Raw genomic sequence first — 13,768 nt, forward strand, 5'->3', positions numbered from 1 at the left:
TCTGGCTGGTGGGACATGGGGACCAGAGTCAGTCCAGGTTGATCCTCATAGTTGCAGGGAGCAGGAGCCCAGACAGAGACAGAGGAGAGAGACAGAGAAAGGCAGGCAGGCAGCCCTGTCAGACTGATGCTTGTTTGAGGCCCACAAGTGAACTTTGATCCATGGTGAGTGTCATAAAACCTCTCCTGACTGGCACTCCTACCCAGCCAGCCAGCCAACCAGCCAACCAGTCCATCCTGAGACAGTCAAATAATCACCTGCTGGAATGCTGAGAGAGACAGGCTGTGAAATCACTAAAGCAACAACCAGCCATCGCAGAGCACCGCTGATAAGATAAGAGTCCACCGAGGAGTGCAGTCCATCACTATCCCAACAGCAGCCACTCAGATTGAACACATTAACTCCTGGATTATAATTACAGTAACCCCAGTGCTATTACTGTGACATTGTTTTGTTTTTGTTTACCACCACAATTTATGCATCTCAAAAGGTTAGAAAGGCCAAGAAACTAAGCATTGCTGCATTAGTTGTTCAAACATTTAGGATGCAGCTAAGGAAATGGCCATGAGAATCGGAAGGCATGGTTTTATTCAAGATAATAACTGCAGCCTTATCAGAAACCAGTGATTTTACAGCAACCCCACATTAACAGCCGGTGCTCTTATGTGACAGGTGATAAGGACATGCCAGCCAACTTGGGCTATATGGCATGGTGACGTCAAAGAGATAGGACAGTTCAAGGGTGGTTGGTTATTACTCTTGTTCATTAGCCTGTCGATTATGACATTTAACAATGAAGTAATCTGTGTCCTTTTTTTACAGTCCTGTTTTTTTTTGTTCCAACATTGAATACAAAGGCAGAGTCCTATGTCTTTTCTATCACTCTCAGAGAGCACCAAAAAAAAAAAAAAAAAAAAAAAAAACTAAAAATAAACTGAAAGAATTCAGCATCACTTCAGCAATTTGGTCTCTACAAATACACTATATGGACAAGAGTATTGGGACACACATCTTAATCATTCAACTCAGGTGTTTCATTTAGTCCCACTGTCACAGGTGTATAAAATCAAGGACCTAGACATGTGGTCTGCCTTTACAAATGTTTGTGAAAGAGTGGCTCAATCTAGAGAGCTCACCGAATTCCAGCGTGGTATGGTAATAGTAATGTAGTAGGATGCCACTGCTGCAAGCAGTCAGTTTGTGAAATTTCGTCCCTCCCAGATATTCCACCATCAGCTGTAAGTGGTATTGTTGCAAAGTGGAAGTGTTTAGGAACCACAGCAACTCAGCCACCAAGTGGCAGACCATGTAAAGTTACAGAGTGGGGTCGCTGAGTGCTGAGGCGCATAGTGCAACCAATCACGCTTCTCTATCTGATGGTCTGATGGATGAGTCTGAATTTGGTGAATGCCAGGAGAACGTTCCCTGCCTGACTGCATTGTGCCGACTGTAAAGTTTGGTGGTGGAGGGATAATGCTATGGGCTTGTTTTTCTGGGGTCAGCCTCAGCCTCTTAGTTCCAGTGAAGGAAAATCTTAATGCTTCAGCTTACCAAGACATTTTGGACAATTCTGTGCTTCCAGCTTTGTGGGAACAGTTTGGATAAGGTCCTTCTCTGTTCCAGAATGACTGAGCCCCAGTGCACAAAGCAGCTCCATAAAGGCATGGCTGGCTGAGTTTGGTGTGGAAGAACTTGACTGGCCCGCACAGAGACCTGACCTCAACCCCATCCAATACCTTTGGGATGAACTAGAATGGAGACTGTGAACCGGGCCCTCTGGTCCAACATCAGTGTCTGACCTCACAAATGCTCCTCTGGATGAACAGGCAAAAATTCCCACAGACAGACTCCAAAATCTTGTAGAGAAGAGTGGAAGCTGTTCTAGCTGCAAAAGGTGGACCAACTCCATGTTAATGCTCCTGTAGAGCTCCTTTAGGAGTAATATGTAGGTTGCCCAATACTTTTGTCAGTACAGTGGAAGTCACTGTGGTGCTTAGTTCTGTAGCAGTGAAATGTGAGAAATATTGGTCTTGTAGATGGTGCCATCTAGTGGTGTACTAAAGCTAAAATAAAAAAAAAAAAAAAAAAAAAAAAAGTGCTGAATGTCAGTGGGGCTGCTTCTACTCTCATTAGTCAGCCACTGTTGATGCCTTGTTTGTCCCTAACAGGCCTTAAATAGGGCTAAGAGGAAATTTCATAACTACAATCAGATAAGAGAGATTGTGTATGATTGTGTATGAATGTATGACCTGTCATAGTGTCACAGCATGACACTAGATGACATGAACTGTCTTAGTGATATATTGTACATGTACAGCATTGCTAAATGCTGTATGTTGCATATCTTTCCTATATTGAATTCGGTGCACGAAAGGTGCTATATAAATAAAATTCATCCATTCATTCAGAGTAAACATAATCCTTTATTTAATTAGAAAAAAAGCAGTCCATGGCATATTCAATTCAAATGGTGAATTCCTTTTGATCCTAACAATACATTTTCTCACTGACACGTCATTTATGTGCCACAGTAGCCTACAAATTGTTGCCATTTTTCAACAATAATACATTCCCAAATCTCTCCTAAGTTGTGTGGAGTTGCTGGGTTGGCATTTCACGATGTTCAAGGAACAAGAGGCCCGTCACTCATCACTGGCTGGCACAGCGGCTCACCCTCAACAACAAACCACACCTCATTGTGTTTGCGTAGTGCCATGGGACTGCAACAAATAAATATACAAACACACAGACATACATACATGCACACGTATTTTGTGTTAGTTTAATGCATGGTATGGATAAAATCATCATCAGTCAACATGAGAACTTTTATTTGGGTTACTGCTGACACTGACAGAACACCAGTGGTTTCTCTGACCTGTTATATCCCACGGCGTAGTGGTGGTCTTGTTTGTACTGAGCTCCCACTGCGTCAAGCTGATTGGTCAGACGATCAGCGTTGATCTTGTCTGTAAGGGACATCATCCAACCTCCATAGCTCTTTACATACATCTTCATTTCTGGCATAGTTTGGAAGTACACCTGCAAGTGAGAATAATGTTTCATCATTTGCCAGGCATTAAGGTAGACATGAGACAGCGATGCACCATAAATTCAACAAATGATGAATGTGGGTTAATGAGTCTGTCTCCTGCCATCTCTCTCAGAGGAGCCAACCTTGTCATCAGTAGGTTGGGGTGGATTCTCCTGATGCTCAGATGGAAGCAGGAAACTCATTGTGTAGACTTTGGATTGCCAAAATTGCTTCTTGCTGTCATCTATTTTGATAACAACAGGTGCTGTCATCTCAATCTTTTCACCTATAAGCAAATCATAAGTCAGCATCAGAAAAAGCACATTGTTGTTCTGCTACACAATACTGAATAGTGTGCATATACATGCATACATCACATGTACAGTATGTACACACATGCATGTTCAGTACACACTCACCGTTCTTGTTTGAGCCAGTGATGTACTTGAACAATCTTCTGAAGGCTGTCATGATGGCAGTGTCCATGAAGAAGGCTTCCTCATCTGTCGACACCCATTTCACTGAGCTGTAGTGACGCACCTGAACGCAATGCACAAAAACCTTGTAGAGTGGGCTTGCAGCTGCGAAAATTTCTTTAATCTGAGAATGTCCTTCTCAGGTGCACTCACCTCATAATTTTCATTTTCACAAACTAGATCATACAGCAGGCACTCTTCTGTTTCAGTGCAGAGGTTTGACTCAGAGGAGGGTCTGTGCAAATAGAGGGGAAATTCTGATGATATAAAAATGCACACAGAAATAAAGAGATATCCATGTATGAACTGGCATTACTACGGATGAACTGATATATAATAATCCTGATATTGAATGACTAACTACATTAGGCACTAGGTCTGCCAAAAATGGTTAGGGTGAGGGTGATTTGTGTGTTTTTCTATTAATTTCAATTTTTTGACCATGCAATGACAAAACAATTGATTGGTTAAACCATTAGTTTGGTCAAATGCAGCAGTGCAATACAAACAAGTTGTTTTGCATGGACTGAGATCAAGTTTCTTACCCAACTTTGGCCTCAGATGTCAGCACCAGCAGAAAACCAACGAACCCTGAAATGTAAATCCTGACACACACATACAGACAGTTTGGGCTTAACAACATAATAGTCGCAGCAGTTAAATAAAAACAAGCGGTTTTTATGCATCTACCGAGAAGATGGTTTTTGCACAGCAATCACACTCTATTTGTCAAGGCTCTCTCAAACCAAAACCAGATGCCTTGGATGCTGACAGGTTTCTGTTCGATGCCAAGACAGCCCCGAGAGAGAGACTGTACTTACATGGTAACGAAGAGAGTTGGGTTCCACGTTCTCCAGAGTGGGTTTCACTGCCTCATGCAGATCACCTATTTATTCCAACAGGGGTTATGAAAGGAATGCTGGCCACTCCCTGAACCCTGAACACAAACCAGGCGGTGGGCTGATCACAAGGCCAGGTAACCAATGAGAAACACAAGCAAAAGCAGGAAAAATGAGAACACATCAAGAGCACATCATGAACTAATAACTGAATACGATTACACAAGTTTTTTGTTTCAGGCAATTGTCACAGCCTTTCTGTGGTGACCCCATTTGAACGGTTTCTTCTTGTCTTTTTGCTTTTAACACAGTTTGCTTGAACATTAAATTCTGCTATTTTTCAACAGCTGTGCTTCCTAAATTGCATACCTGTAACGTTAGAGCTCTCATACAGGGGTAAAACGTCATGCTTGTGTTTTCACCCACAGCGCATGAGGGAAACACCTAGTTCCCATACAATATTAGTTGTCACCAGATTGTATTGATTGTGACTTTGGCTTAAGTGACCGTTCTGGCTTTCTTAGGCTAGATGTCCCCAGCCTGTGAGGAACAAAGACATAGCTACAGAAGAAATGCTGCTTTACCATGTTAACAATAATGTCAAGGGAGAGGTCTTGCTTTGTAAGACAGTGTTAGCTCCGGCCACATGATACCCGCTTTACAGCCTGTAGAGGAGTGTTCCCATTTCAAATAGTGGGATCCCTCAGAGATGTGTTCCACCATGAGACAAAAGGTCACGTTACACCCATCGGTATAACATGCCTAAGGTCTAAGGAGCTTTGGAGGGTAAACCCAACATCCTTTCATTCCCTCCAAACATAATGTTTGGTCTTGAACACCTTGCAGGTGTCCGATCTCAGGGAATAACACTTTACACGTGAGGTTTGCAGTGATGTTTTGTAAAAGTTGCTTATGTAAGGGATAAGAACCACCCAATATGGCTCTTTGCCGTCATGTTGTGCCTTAAAACCATTTAACACACAGCCACCTGTTCATTATCCCTGACATATTGGTGATATTTTTGTTGAAGAAGATTGTAAGTATAATATAATAGTATAATAGTAACGCTATTTACTATTCCAGTCATCAGAACAGAAAAAAAAAAACTTCATTAGAAGTTTTGATGGCAAAGTAATTCAGATTCAAATAACTAAAAAACACAGATGATTACAAACAAGAAAATATGGTGAATAACACTCAAGTCATTGCATATATTTCAGTTAAACTACAGCATAAAATATTGAACCAGGAGGACATGCCATTATTTTTCATGTACAACTTGTTTAATAAATACATGCAAAAGCTGGCACTGACCACTACCCTACCTAAAGTCGTATGCACAGTTTCACAAGTTACAGTAACCTGGTCTGTTGATCTAGCAGTTCATTGGCAGATAAATCTGGTAAAGTTTAGACTCATTGACTAATATCACCAATCTCTTCACACACACACACACACACACACACACATTCTGTTTATACAGGGTTACAGGACATATAATTTTTATTGATGTTACTGGTATGTTGGCATTCTTTCATTTTCAAAATTGGTCCATTAATCAAAGTAATGGTTTGTAGAAATTAAAATGGAGGGAAAAAAATCGCAAAAAACCCCATACAGATAGGAAAATCATAGTTATACCTCCAAATATCATTCAAATTATAGATTTCCGGTAACAGCAACAATATGCATCACCTTGATTAAAACAAATAAACAAACAAAAACATAAAGAATACTGGAACTGAAAACTAAATTTGATTTAAACTTGATTTGGCTGTTCTAAGTCATTTCAACTTGGCAACCAAACAGGTTAGGGTAAACTGTATTTTTTGTATAAGTTCTTTTGATGAAACTTTGATACAGTGCAGTTTAAGCAGGTAGCGAACAATCTGCACAAATTTTAAAATTACCCTTCTCAAACTTCCTGCAATAGCCATCTATTAAAAGCTTATCAACCCCTCACAATACACAACCCATTTTACATAACGTTAGATTGAAAAGTGCAAAGTAAAGGCATGCAAGAAAAGGTATATAGAAAAGGGTCTGTGTACATTCTGTAACACCTCTGTACTTTTTGCACAATACAAATTTAACTAGCTAAAGTTACATGGGCTGTGCCTGAAATTCAACAATATCATTAGTGCATCAATCTGCACTGCTTCATCTTCAACAACCTCACACAATGTCAGACGGAAGAGCTTTAAGCTGGTGGTTTTAAAAACAAAATTTTAACTCTCATTTAACTCTCAAAGACTTAATTACCGGTTTGTTTTGAATGAACACTGAATGGACTTGATGTAAACTGAGAGCAGCAGCTTTGAGTTCTGTGTGTTTAAAGGATTTAGTCTCTTTTCTTATCTGACTAAGATTTAAGGGAAACCCTCCCTCGCTCCAAATTATTGATAATTGGCATGTGGGTTAGATGGTTGATTGGCACACAATGTATAGACTCTGCCTTAAGCAAGAGTTTTATGTTATGGAGTCAGGTCTGTCATATTTATTATTCAAGCGGAATATGATCCTGTTACATGTGTAAAACATCAGAGACCTGTTACACTCAACGCACATGCATTTACATTGGGAATATACACTCAGCGTCCACTTTATTAGGTCCAGCTGTACAATCTAATAAATGCCCTGTTCTGCCATAAACTTTCCTTTTATGATGCCTATAATGCACAGCTTTTCTTTTTGTCACAGTAATAGAGGTGTTCATTCAATTCTGTGTTTGGCATTAAGCTCATAGTTAGTGGTGCTGTTGTACTGGACTGCATTTTATTGAGGGGTGTTTCCACTATTCTGCCCCCTTTCATGTATATAAATAGGGAGGACAAAAAACTAGAAACACCACTCAGGATAATGTAGTCCAGTACAAGACCTCTGCAAACTACAACTCAATAATAAACATAGAATTAATTTTACACATTCTCAGCAATGCAAACAAAAAATGAACATCATAAACTTTGTTGAAAGGTAGAATTTATGGCAGAGCTGTTGCGCTGAACTGCATTAGATTGTACAGGTGGACCTAATAAAGTGGACACTGAGTGTATGTCCAATAATATTAATACATTTTCAAGGACTCTAAATGTGAGTAGAAACTCAGTGGGGCACCCCAGTCTAGCCTATCCAGACGTTTTACCCAAAGACTAGTGAGAAAGGCAGGATTTATTTGAGTGAAACCCACGCACATACACAGAGTTTACTCCCCTCCCTTAAGGGATGAGCACTTTGGTGCCCCATGATGTTGCTCAACAGTTTTTCACTCACTGCACTTTAACTAATTATGAAGCCTGCTGTGTAATGATATTCTTATGTGTTTTTATACGTGTCCTTTGGGATATTTTTACGTGCTATATGTTGATGCTGCAAAACCAGTTTCCTCAAAGGGGATAATGAGGTTCTGTCTGGTCGGTGCAGTCCTCTCTGCTGCTATTACAAGTACCATGCTGCCCCCTGGTGGCAGGTTTCAGACCTGAGCACAAGAACACTGAATAATTGTGATATGGCATGATTGTGCTGTGTGCACTGCATGAAAGGTGATCCTATTTCCATAAGAGAATATTGACGCTGTGGCCAGCACGACATGAGTAAAAGTTTTAAGTGTATTTAATATAGATCATAATGCATAATCTTATCTATTCAAAAACCTGTGGTAAATTGAAACATGTCCTTAAAATATGGTGCCTCTGCAAAGGGGGAATTATTAAAGGTAATCATCACTAATGACCGCTAAAGATTGTAAACGGCAAACCGCGTGATAGCTTATTGGTTAATAATTTATTATTATTATTATTATTTGTTAATAAGCCATCACATCTTCTAATTCTGATGCACGCGCACATTTTAAGAATTTTAAAAATTTAGCATTTAGAAATTTTTGCAGTTGCAAAGAACAAGTTATCTCTGTCTTGAGGGGGTCCGACCTATAATGCAATCCCCTATGAAATCGTTAAATTAGTTTCTATCTGTGTGACAGGGTGACAGCACTTCTCGTCTTCAAATAAAAACCATTATAATATTCATATTGGTCTTATCATACTTAGTCACTTACTTACTTACTTTATTGATTGACTGATTGATTATTGGTATTTATTATAGTCACTCTATGAGGCTATTCCTATTATATTACTGAAACAATATAAAGTGCTTCTTTGGTATCACATAGTAAAATTTTAGTGACCTTTGTGCACTTTATGGTATTGTTGTGATATCCTTATCTCGCTTTGGTTTTGCCTTGATGTTTGCACGGTGTCCCTCTAAAACGCGGCGACTGTGTTGAAGTTTTTCCGGCATCACGATAAAGAACTACAACTCCCATGGCCCGCAGCCTGTGAGTGCGCCACTGTGACCCATTTAGGTAATCGCTGGCTTTATGTAGCCGCACGTCGCAGTGTGACTTTGTGCGGTGTCCTGCGTCTTTGAATGATCCAGTAATATTGGATCGGGCCGCAGCTGTTTTGCGCACTATAATCTGCGTATCTGCCGCTGCTGAGGACGCGCTGTTTGCGCTCCAGGTTGGTAGACCACAACACCACCTATAGGCTACAGGACAGCCAGGCTCAGAGGCTCCAGGCCCGGGGGCGGTCATTAGTCTGTGGCTTACTGGTCCTATAGGAATCTGTAGTGTGGCTGCTGAACTCCACAATGAGTTGAGGCCTAGTGGTACCTTAGATTTCTTCTTACACTATCATTCCTTCAGTTTATTCCCACTGGGACTCGCCTGATATCTGATTAGTACCTTTCTAACATGTGTGATACATTTGTTGTAGGGTTGTCAGTGACACAGATGCTCTTGTACACGTGTTGGACAAATGAGTCTTACAGTATACACCCAAAAGCTGTAGTATCCACAATGACTACATAAATGTATTCATAAAAAGTCATTGCTGTGCTGGACAGTGTTATGACTGTATGGAGATCATATTCAGCAGTTCAAACCATAGAGTGGGTTAAAAGGATTTGTCAACATTGTGTTAATACCATGTAGAATACTATCACATGAGCACATATACTCTGGTGCATCACTATTGCCTCAGCTTTAAAACTTGGCATTGGACCAGAGTCTTACTATGATAAACAACAACAACAACAACAATAGTATTACTACACCTATTACTACTGTGTTGTGCATCTTGAAAATGAAATTCCTTGCTTATCAATAGTGTGACTCCACATATCTAAAGTAGGGCTGAGGGGCAAATATTTAAACTTTTTGGGTCAAGTTAAAAAATTGGACTAAAAGTCTGCTGTGAAGAGTCCAGGATTCTCAGGATACACTAAGTCAGAATCAGAATCAGAAATACTTTACTGATCCCTGAGGGGAAATTTGGTGGACTGGAGCTGATATTATCTTGACATTTAATCTTTTCACAATCTTTTTTGACAAAATTACTCTCAGATCTCATGGGCAGGTTGGTCTCATGGTCTCAGCTATGATCAAGCTATAGAGTGTGCGTGTGTGTGTGTGTGTGTGTGTGTGTGTGTGTGTGTGTGTGTGTGTGTGTGTGTGTGTGTGTTGGGTTGAGGATTCATGTCATGCATCTGCTTGACAGTAGGGGAGAACCAGGATATGGCGTTTTTCTTCTTAATTTGTGTTTTATTTGTGTTTAGTGTTATGTATTCACATAATACATTGTAATGAACTACATTACCTGCTAAAAAAAAGGCAGAAACAAAGCACCCTTACACTATGGCACTGTTAAAAAGGAGCTATGGCCCATGTATTTTGTGTTTTTGTTCCATCTGATAAGTAACCAGCTCCAACCTGCAGTCTTTTTTTTCTTTCTTTCTTTCTTTTTTTTTTTTTTTTTTTTAAATAAATGGCACTTTAAAAAATAAAAGCACCAAAGGCGGCTTGGTGGCAATTATGTTTACCAAAACACTGAATCACAACATTTCATTGCAAATGAACAACTTAAATACACTAAACATCAAAGATTAATGACACATGACAGTGTAACAGTCTTCAAGGATGGGATTTTCCTTTAGTCTTATATCTTTGTTCGCAGCATTGTTTAGCAGGGTAGCCTGGATCACCTGCTGCAGCCCTGAGGTCAGAGATCCATGGGGACCAGGAGGGTGCTGGTGACCGGGTGCTCCTCCGGCATTGGCCTGGCAGTGGCTGTCCGGCTGGCCAAGGACGAGCTGAAACGCTTCAAAGGTCAGCCACTCCCTCACCTCTGACATGTCAGGTGATCGTAAATCAGATATGCTAAAAGTAACCTCAGCTGTTAACAGGTGGCATGTTTGTTGTTTATTTGAGTCAGTGGTGGCCACCATGAGGGACCTGGACAAACGGGAGCGCTTGGAGAAAGCAGCAGGCGACTCCCTCAACAAAACCCTGGAGATCAAACAGCTGGACGCCTGCAGTGAGGACTCCATCAGAGAGTGTGTCAACAGCCTGCCAGACAGACGGGTTGATGTACTCGGTCAGGCCTCGCGGTCTCACATTCTTTTCAAACACCCTTCTTTGTACATTACAATGTTAGAACCATAAGAGTGTGATTACATCATCATCGTCATTTTATTTATTAAAACCCCAGAAAACACATTGAGGGAGATACCTCATTTTCAGTGTTGCTGAGATACATACAATACATGACATAAGTAAAATCAAAAAGCAAAAAAAAAAAAAAAAAAAAAAAAAAGGCTAAATTAATTGAAAATAAGGTCAAATTAAGAATGCTAAAAAGTAAAAGTGCAACTGACAAAAAGTGGAACTGACAACATTCAGATTTGCTACCACATTTAAATCTGAATTAAACAATTATCAAATCTAAATCTATCTTGTTTTGCAAAAATGCTCTTATTAATGAGGGGTTGAAATCATTTTTGTCCACTTATTCCTTATTATGGATTTAGGCCTAACCATGGCACAAATTCTGCTGCTTCTTTAGTTATTAATAACATAGTCTCAGCTTTGCATAACAAAAAACACTGTACTGCTCTCTTTATTGATTTAACAAAGGCTTTTGACACAGTTGACTGCTCTCTGCTAATGACACAGTGCCGTCCCTCTGTCGTAGTGAACAATGCGGGCGTGGGCATGATTGGGCCGCTGGAGTGCCAGAGTATAGCTGCCATGCAGGAGCTGTTCGACACTAACTTCTTTGGCCTGGCACGGCTGGTGAAAGAAGTGCTGCCGGACATGAAGCGGCGGCAGAGTGGCCATATTGTGGTGATGAGCAGTGTCATGGGCATACAGGGTGTGTTTGTTTACATGTTCTGGAAATTAAGAAATTGAGAATTTAAAAATTGAATTTAAAAGTCTTACGTCTATCTGGTTTCCTCCTGTTGCTTTTATACAGGGCTTCTGTTCAATGATGCCTACTCTGCTTCCAAATTCGCTGTGGAAGGATTTTGTGAAAGTCTGGCAGTACAAGCAATGAAGTTTAACATCAAGTGAGTGCATGTCCTGAAAAAAAAAAAAAAAAAAAAAAATATTAACCGTCATAATATGTTAACATAGCCACCACGTGAGTGCTTATTGATGGTAATTGATCAGGGGTCCTACATGCTTCTCTGTATCTGTATCCTCTCTTCAGGATGACTCTAGTGGAACCTGGCCCTGTGGTGACAGAGTTTGAAAATAAAGTTTATGAGAGTGCTGCGAAGATGGACCTATCAGGGACGGATGCGGAGACTGCCAGAATCTTCCACGAGATTTATCTGCCGTACTCCAGAAAGGTCTTCACCTCATTAGGCCAGACACCCGAGGAAGTGGCCGAGGCAAGTCCTCACAATTATGCTGTCATTCATTTGATTTTTTAGAGAATATAGGATGTTGAAAGCAAAAATGAATAGTGAGGGAACAGCGTCTGGAGTTTGACTGATTCTTCTCATACCGTCATACAGCAAACGCTAAAAGTGATCACAGCCAAGGCGCCTCCTCTCCGCCACCAGACCAACCGCCTCTACATGCCCTTGACTGCACTGAAACATGCAGATCCCACTGGGCGTCTGCCTCTGGACACCTTCTACAAGATGATATTCAAACATGACAGTGTGTTCAATGCTACACTTGGGCTGCTGCGCATGCTGCAGAAGAGGGCTGGGAAGAGTTAAAGATGTGATCGACAGGTTATTCTGACGGCAAACCTTCAGTCTGCTGCAGTTTGGAAAGAGAGGGAAGCACAGCAGTGGGTGATTCATTCTGGTAGCTGTAACTCTATAGATGAGAGTTGTTGAGACCAATGTGACTGTAATGACTGAACTCCTTAGCATTTAGTCAATTTTTGGCACAAAATGTGAGAGATAAAGTACGTCTTCATGTACTGTAAAAACGCACAATATATTATGCAGTATTTCTCAAGCATACAATCCATCTTTCTATTACTGCCCATGTTTTTGTGAGTGCCTGTGAATGAACCAGGTGTGGTAGTGATCATTAATGTCATGATCTGTCAGCTGTTTCCGGCTGCAATATGGAATGAAATACAGAGAGCAGCCCCATGGTTAGAAAAACAAACAAAAACAGATAGATGTGGCTCGTAATGACATGCCATCCCTTAAATTTACATGTAGAAGCTATATTAAAAAATACGATGGGGTGAATATCGGTTGAGAGGGGACCCCAAATAAGATTTGCAAATAGATGAGGGAAAAAATGGTAAATTAAAATTGATGGAGAGTCAGATGTGCATTAAAGATTTATTTTCAAATGGGCTTAACAGTAAATGGAAAGGATAAAGCTGTTCTCATAGCATATAATAGATTAGCAGTGCACCCGGTCGTTCGATAATGAATGTAATGTAATGCCCAAACCCCTATTTATAGTGAAGATGAGACCTTGCACCATTTTCTGTTTCAATGCTATGGGTCTGTGGATGTATGGTTAAAATGAAGGTAATGAATCTTGATTGATATTAATAAGAAGACATGTAGATATGACATTTTTCAAGGAAATTTATCAGTGCAAGAAGATTTGTTTTGGTTGGTTATAAATGTGGTATCTAAGTTGTGGAAAACAAGATGTCATGTGTCTTTTAGCTCAACTCAAATGGTATCTAGGGAAACACTGGTAAAACAGATGACAATTATTCTTTAAAGAGCACAAACTGTTGATCATAAAAAAAAAAGAAGAATGTACCATGGTGTGTTTGAAGTGTTGATTTAACAGAGTAGACTGGACAGAGTGAGACTAGATGGGTGCATGTAGCATTGAAAGTAATGGCCAATGATAATGTTTAGAAAATATGGTATTTAAAATGTGAAAATTTCAATTTATTGATTTTAGATAGATTAAAATATAGATACATAGATGACTAGTATGGTGAATATACGAGAGAGCTTACCAAAAAAAAAAAAAAAAAAAAACCCTGCAGTCAAAATGCATAACTTTTGTGAGCTTCTGGAATATGGAATACATTGAGTACAGTGACTAGATGAATTTTATTATTTATTTCTCTGTATATGAA

At 40.0% G+C, this 13,768-nt stretch overlaps 2 protein-coding genes across 3 annotated transcripts; one reads left to right on the plus strand and one right to left on the minus strand.

The window, feature by feature from the left end:
- Window positions 1–2,623: 2,623 nt before the first annotated feature.
- Window positions 2,624–4,409, minus strand: soul5 (heme-binding protein soul5). The gene is made up of 7 exons (XM_030057469.1): window positions 4,332–4,409; window positions 4,056–4,115; window positions 3,664–3,745; window positions 3,454–3,574; window positions 3,178–3,320; window positions 2,879–3,042; window positions 2,624–2,720 (listed from the first exon to the last, which is right to left on the minus strand). Coding segments are annotated over exons 1-7 (669 nt in total). The 5' UTR covers window positions 4,334–4,409.
- A 4,321-nt stretch (window positions 4,410–8,730) lies between these two features.
- On the plus strand, window positions 8,731–13,725 carry LOC115363330 (retinol dehydrogenase 8). 2 transcript variants are annotated; one of them, XM_030057464.1, is made up of 7 exons: window positions 8,731–8,866; window positions 10,361–10,512; window positions 10,619–10,780; window positions 11,378–11,557; window positions 11,660–11,753; window positions 11,897–12,080; window positions 12,207–13,725. In XM_030057464.1, exons 2-7 carry the CDS (start codon window positions 10,416–10,418, stop codon window positions 12,414–12,416), a joined length of 927 nt encoding a protein of 308 aa, XP_029913324.1. In that variant the 5' UTR covers window positions 8,731–8,866; window positions 10,361–10,415; the 3' UTR covers window positions 12,417–13,725. The 2 variants fall into 2 exon arrangements, with proteins under 2 accessions (XP_029913324.1, XP_029913325.1); XM_030057465.1 differs by lacking the exon at window positions 8,731–8,866 and having other exon boundaries at window positions 10,199–10,512.
- The last annotated feature ends 43 nt before the right edge of the window (window positions 13,726–13,768 follow it).

Source organism: Myripristis murdjan, chromosome 8 (genome assembly GCF_902150065.1).
Source record: "Myripristis murdjan chromosome 8, fMyrMur1.1, whole genome shotgun sequence".
In the NCBI taxonomy this organism is placed as follows: Eukaryota; Metazoa; Chordata; class Actinopteri; order Holocentriformes; family Holocentridae; genus Myripristis; species Myripristis murdjan.